The following is a 6,885-nucleotide window of genomic DNA, read 5'->3' on the forward strand; positions in this document are numbered from 1 at the left end:
TGGAGGAGCCTAGTGGTAGGTGGTTATTGTTTAAGAGGTTGAGTGGGTTGAAGAGGAGGTAGGGTTTCTTTAATTTTATTTTAATTTTTCTTTTTTATTTTATTTTTGTTATGAAATTAAAATTTTGTTAAATAATATTATTTTGGCGTAGAATCTGATGTGGATGCTGATTTGTCATCCACGTCAAGCAAGTGAGCATCACACGATTCCGGAGGTATTTAAAAGTCTTGTTTTGATTAAGTTGAAGTGCCTGGATGAAACTTTATGGAGTGTAGGGACCGGGATGACAAACCGGAACAAGTACAAATGTCTCCTAGGCTATTCTGCCATTTTAGTATTATAATTTTACATACTATTATGAATAACTAATTTCTTATCTGGGGTTTTGATGGTACTTTTTGTAGGATAAATTTTTGTTACATTTTTATATAATTTAGCCTTTGGATTTCTTACTTGGTTAACTATATGATTATTTCATTTGATTGAATGACCATCAATTGACTGTGCCTATTTATTATGTATTACTTGAAAAATGGTACATATTTAGGTAGTTGTACCGTCACTTCTAACGTATGCGATGAATCAATAAGACTGGTTTAAAAGTGGGTTTAGGAATAACAAAGTCTTGACGTGATCATAGTGAGCGGTAAGATAGTGCCAACTAGCGTAGTTCGAAAAAATATGTCTAGTTAATTATTTTAGTTGCTCGAGAGAGAATTGCGACACCTAAAATGCTCACGACCAGTAAAGAATACTTAGGCTAAATTATAGGAGACGCAGAGGAAAGGATTCCGATAATTGAAAAAACCATACTCTAGGCTTCCTTAATCTTGTCTCCAACTCTTAGTCTCCTTAATTAATAATTTTTACTGCTTTTAATAGTTGCTAGTTAATTAGTTTAAAATAAGAATCGCAATTGTGAACAATTATAGCTAAGCCTTAGTCCTATGTGGGATTCGACTCCGAAATTTTAGACTGGATTATATTTGCAACGACCGCATATCCTATTTAGGATTAAAGTTGGACATGATCAGAGATCATCAAAATCTGTAAATCGTCGAAGAAATTATAGGGCGTAATACAAAACCTTAACAAATGTCATGCCACAAAGAAGACGGAGTGTAAAATGGTTGACCATGGTTGTCCCTTGTTAACAAGACAAGATCGTCGCTCTACTGAAATTAGAATAACATCTTTCTTAGAGTTGATCAATACATTGCCATGCAAAATGAGACAAACAAAGTAATATTTACCTTTTTATTTGAAATTTCTCAATAAAACGTGCGCCTAGACTAGTTTATTTCAAAAGCAGAATAACATGAGAAATCTATAATTTTGAGGAAGGTTTGCTTGAACTCCGACCAGCAATGAACTCTTGCAGTTTCTTAAAGTGATCCTTGGACATCCCATCGTAATACTCGTGTGCCCTCTCCTGGAAATGACAATAAAGCGCGCACATCAATATATTAAGTTGCAGGTAAAGCGACTACATGGTGATTGCAAGATTTTGTACAAGTATTCAATAGTTTCTAAGTGTCAATACATTAAGTTGTAGCCTTGCAGGTTATGCGACTAGAGGGTGATTGCAGGAGTTTGTACAAGTATTCATTAGTTTCTAATTTTTGACATGGCAGGCAGTAGCTGGTCAGATTAACTCTGACGATAACAACCTCAACGCTTCCAAAAGAGGTGAACTAACAAGATTAAGTGGATCACTTAAGTTGGAGAGTAACTTGGATACTCACATCCATTTTATCTCGTCAACAGTTCTCTGCAGCTAGAAGATTTCATAAGACAAGCAAGCAACACAACATTGCGACAAGATATTGTATGGACTTGTAATACAGGAGCAACCACTACAGGAGCAACCACCAACGTCACCAACGATATTGGCAATGTAAGGTGAATTACTACATTTGAGGGTATGAACACCATAGGGAATAGCCACACCAGAGACTAATAATCAACCATCGATCTTGATGTTAGACAAATATCAGAATCTTCACGCATGATTTAGGATCAACTTTAAAAAGGTGCAACCACCTGAATTGGTTTCTCCCTTTCCCCCTATTTCAATCTCAGCTATCTTTTTTCTTCAAGGGCTGTTGGATGGGTTCTTATCTGGCATTTCACGAGGTCATTTTTTTTTTCCGGTGAGAGAACTGGAGGGTGGATGGGGCTATGGGTACTAGGAAGGAGCGATAGACTGTCTTTCCAGAGTACGGCCCTTTCTTTCTAATTGTTATTAGCATCTAGTATACCTGCAATGCATGCATGGGTTCTCTTTTAATATACTAATACTTAATAGATTTAGATACAGATAATAGGCAAGACAGGATGGACACTGCTTCAAACAAGATGTACAATTAGCTTGTAAACCATAACAAAAACAGGAGATGTTGTTACCTTCTCAAGAGCAAGGGCTCGGGTCAAGTCTTGTTTGAACCCATCATTGATTACTGCCTTATACTTCAAAACCAGGTCGTGGTTGTTCTTGATGATGGCTTCTGCTATTTGCCTAGCTTTCTTCAAAAGTTCACTTCTGTCTACAACATAATTTACCAAACCCCATCTCTCAGCTTGTTCTGCGCTGATAGGCATTGCAGTTAAAGATGCTTCACGAGCTCGGCTGGGTCCAATAACACGAGAGAGTTTCTGAGATAGCCCCCAAGAAGGAAATATCCCAAACCTGCAACACAAAAGCAAAGACACTCTTGTCAGAAAATCATTTAGAAACACATATGAAGTTTAACATTAATATCAAAGAACTTGTATATAGATTGGGTCCAAGTGTTTAAGTAGCTTAGGACTCAAGTAGAAGAACTGAAAATACCATGACCACTTATAACTTTAGGTAGATCAGGTTTTTCAAGGGGTTGATAGCCTCAATTAACTTGTAACGGGAACTCTCTGGATTCAATAGAATTTTCAGCTTAGGATTTATACAGCTAAGGACTTCGTCTCATTTTTAAAGCGGCTTACATGGGGCTAAAGTCCCCAGGTGACTAATGATTGGTCAAATGCAGAGATTTCATTTTAGATCACATAAACAATAAGCTTAAAACTTAAACTACTCTGTAAGTAAACTTAAAATCAACTATGAAACTGAAGCACAGTCAATACTTTAAAAATCAGGTTCAAGAACGAAAAGCAACAACAACAACAAGAACAACCACCCAGTGAGTTCCCACAAGTGGGGTCTGGGGAGGGTAGAGTGTACCCAGACCTTACCCCTACCCCGGAGAGTAGAGAGACGGTTTCCGAAAGACCCTCGGTTCAAGAACGAAAAGCAGTAAAGCTAAATAGTTTGGTTTGGTGCTAACTGTTAATACAGAAGTACTACTTAAGATACAATTGTAAGCACAATTTTGCAGGAAAACCAACTCCTATCTGGTGTAATCTAAGCTTCATAAGACACTAATCAAGCTATGAATCAAAAGCCAACTTGTTTAATTTCCAAAATTTTAATGGGAAGGTTCAACTAGTTGAATTGAAACCTGAGAATTGAGATGCTCAGGATGGGGGAGAATTCATTCAGCCTAGTCATAACTTACTAAATAAGAATCAAGCTAAATCCAGTCTCAATTTCTCCAATATAGCATGACTTAGGTAATAAAGCTCACATCATAAAAATCACCGCCATCCAGCTTCGACAGTTCCATTATCCAAATATATCCTAAAATTGATCATATGTTTCTTCATCAACAGAGTAATATCATAAACAGAACCGCCCAAATGAGTAAATTTACAAGAAAAGAAAAAAACCATTCTTTTTTCCATATTACTATCAATATAGCAAGAGCAAAAGAAAAATAAGACAAACCTAGCATGAGTGTCCAAGAATTTAGCATCATTAGAGGCAACCAACAAATCACAAGCAAGAGAAATCTCAAAACCAGCAGTCACGGCAAATCCCGCAATAGCCCCAATGATGGGCTTCCTACAGCGTTCCATTTGGGCCACCGGATCAGTCTCCACATCCTTCACGTCACCCTTAAACACGTCCTCCGCAGCCGTCAGGTCAACGCCCGAGCAGAACGATCGACCCGATCCGGTGAGTATAATGACCCGAACAGAATCATCCGCGTCCAAGGACTTGAAAATTCGAGCAAGATCAACCATCATTGACTTAGTCAGGGAATTTAGGGACTTGGGTCGGTTTATTGTGACCCAAGCAACCCCGTCGGATTCCCGATTCACCAGTATCAGATTTTCCTGTGATGATTTCTCCATATTCTTGATTGTACTCTAAAAGTGTATGTGCGAATTGTATAGTAAGTAACTCGTCCTAGTGTACATCCGTATAGGAAGAAAGGGAAGATTGCGGTGTTGATGGAATAATGTCATTGAAGTGTGTGCCATATCTGTATTTAGGTGATGCGTTGGATTTTTCTTAATTGATTTGATATCTTGTTCTCGCACGCAACTACATTATCCATCACTCGTGTCGGCACGCTTCTTTCATATCCCACGTTTCAATCATGAGAACTTATATTTTCTTATATTTGAAAATAATTTATCTTTACGTAATAATTTATAGTCGTATAAAATATATATATCTCATTTATATCACAAGTTCAAAAATAATTCTTAATTCCATACTCAATTATATAAATTAACATAAATTAGGCTATATCATAACTAGTTAATTTATCGCAAGATATTATTGCTTTATTCAGGAAATACTTTATAGTACCCGAATATTAGAAATAATTAAATTGAGTTTTGCAAAAACTAAAAATATGTTTAATTTTGCTTGGAAAGATAGTCTAAGCATACAAGTTTGAAGCTCCAACGCTAAGGTACTTTTTGATATATAAATTTTCAAAAGCTAAACCATAAGTCTATCATATCACAACAAGACCTATAAAGTGAAAAAAAAAGGAAAATAGCCACGATGATACATAGGTCAAAGTAAAATTATCGAAACTGTTCATGCTTTCGGAAAACTGACCAATAATCAGATTACAATAAAAATTAAATATATTCAGGCAATAAGTCTAAAATACAAAATTTTATCACCTTTACGAAGCTGACGCACACCCGACTAATTTTATTGGTCCATTCTAATGGATAGATATCACCATAAGCCTTCCTTTTAACCAAATACAGTTGTAAATTCGTGTATTTTTCGACATTTATTGAACTTTTGACAAATATTATCAATCTTTTTATTTCATGTAAACTTGCATTACATCCCTGTAAGATAGGAATAATATAGAAATAATTATAAATTTGTATGTTGATTTCTTTGTATTTCCCTTAGAGAGAAAGATATGCATTTCCCTGAGAAATAGGGATGGCAAATGGGGCGGGGCAGGGTAGGGCGGGGCAGGGCAAGCCTTGACCCGTTAAAATTTTGACCCGCCCTGCCCTGTCCCGTTTAGCCTTTTGTCAGAATTTTGCCCTGCCTTGCCCCGCCCCGCCCCGCCCTATTAAGCCCTGCCCCGTTTAGACTATTTTTTTTTATTTTTTTCTCTTTATTTTTTATTTTGCAGTATGCTTTTAATTTCTTTTATCTTTCCAACTTTCTATTTAAATATTTAAAATTGATATGTCAATAAAACTTGTTTGTGCATATTGATTGAATAAATGTAAATATTTTATTAATATTATATAATTTATCAAAGACTAAATTTTTCCTTATATTAATGTTCCACTCCAAATAAATAGCTAATAGTTTAAATTACTTCTGGAACGGTTAGTTTCCTTTAGTTATCATACTTCTTCTTAAGTTAGTGAACTGTAAAATTGCATGAGGAAGCATCACTTCCATTAATTTCCTCTATTTTTTTTAAAAATACAACATCCGTTTATTAGTTTCACTACAATAATAAGCACACCATCATTTTTTTTATGCAATGTCTTAGTTTAACAATATTAGGATAATCAAGCGTGCGCATAATATGAAGTTCTCTGTTGTTGTATCTCCTATCCCGTAAGACTTTCTTTATAGCAACAAATTCACGAGTTATACTACAACTGTAAATTACTTGCTCCAACCAATGTATAAATTTTTATCATTATTCGCTAGCATAAAGTAGAATCGTTAATAAACAATTTGATATTTTATAAAACTATTATATTTGCAATTATGCTACTAGTTAACAAATGTTAGCAAGCAAACAAAACAAGTTTTTAATTTAAAAAAGAAAACAAAACGACAAGAATATTTTGAGGCACCAAATCTGTTGAGGCTAAAATAGCAAGAGAAGTAAGCACACACAAGTGAGTTTGAGCTAAAATCCTGCCCTACCCCTGCCCTGCCCCATTTACTATTTTCTGAAAATGTGTTTTGACCCGTCCCGCCCTGCCCTGCCCCATTAAGACTTTGCCCTGCCCTCCCCTGCCCCATTAAGGTTTTGCCCTGCCCCGCCCCGCCCCATTTGCCATCCCTAGAAAGTGGACAAATAAAAGTAAAGAATCAATTTTTAGGATAGTGGACGAGTAAAAGTGAACCAAGAAAGTATAAGTAAATCTAATTTTAGTTTGACTTCTTAAACAGCACAGATGCTAGGGTACTAAAAGCATTAATTAATTAATTAATAGGTTGTTAGTTTAAGTTTAGAGACTTTTTGTTAGCTACCCTGTTGAATTCAGTCGGTTGGTATTGAAAGAGGATATCGCCAAATTCTGTGTATCGCCAAATTACCCACCTCAGAATTGTTAATTACGGTATCGGAGATCCAATATAATTAAGAGCCTGTTTGGCCAAGCTTCGAGAAGGCCAAAAGTACTTTTTTCCCCAAAAAAAGTACTTTTTAAAAAATTTAAGTTGTTGGGCCGATACAGAAAAGTACTTTTTGCCAACAGTAGAAGCAGTTTTTCTGCTTTTGGGAAGAAGCAGAAAATTCTAGCTTCTTCCAAGAAGCAGAAGCAGAAGTA

At 35.8% G+C, this 6,885-nt stretch overlaps 1 protein-coding gene across 1 annotated transcript; it reads right to left on the bottom strand.

The window, feature by feature from the left end:
* Nucleotides 1-1,117: 1,117 nt before the first annotated feature.
* Nucleotides 1,118-4,361, bottom strand: LOC109210931 (probable enoyl-CoA hydratase 1, peroxisomal). Its single transcript, XM_019374416.1, has 3 exons — nucleotides 3,824-4,361; nucleotides 2,407-2,689; nucleotides 1,118-1,432 (listed from the first exon to the last, which is right to left on the bottom strand). Exons 1-3 carry the CDS (start codon nucleotides 4,231-4,233, stop codon nucleotides 1,328-1,330), a joined length of 798 nt encoding a protein of 265 aa, XP_019229961.1. The 5' UTR covers nucleotides 4,234-4,361; the 3' UTR covers nucleotides 1,118-1,327.
* Between the last annotated feature and the right edge of the window lie 2,524 nt (nucleotides 4,362-6,885).

Source organism: Nicotiana attenuata, unplaced genomic scaffold (assembly GCF_001879085.1).
Source record: "Nicotiana attenuata strain UT unplaced genomic scaffold, NIATTr2, whole genome shotgun sequence".
Classification (NCBI taxonomy): domain Eukaryota; kingdom Viridiplantae; phylum Streptophyta; class Magnoliopsida; order Solanales; family Solanaceae; genus Nicotiana; species Nicotiana attenuata.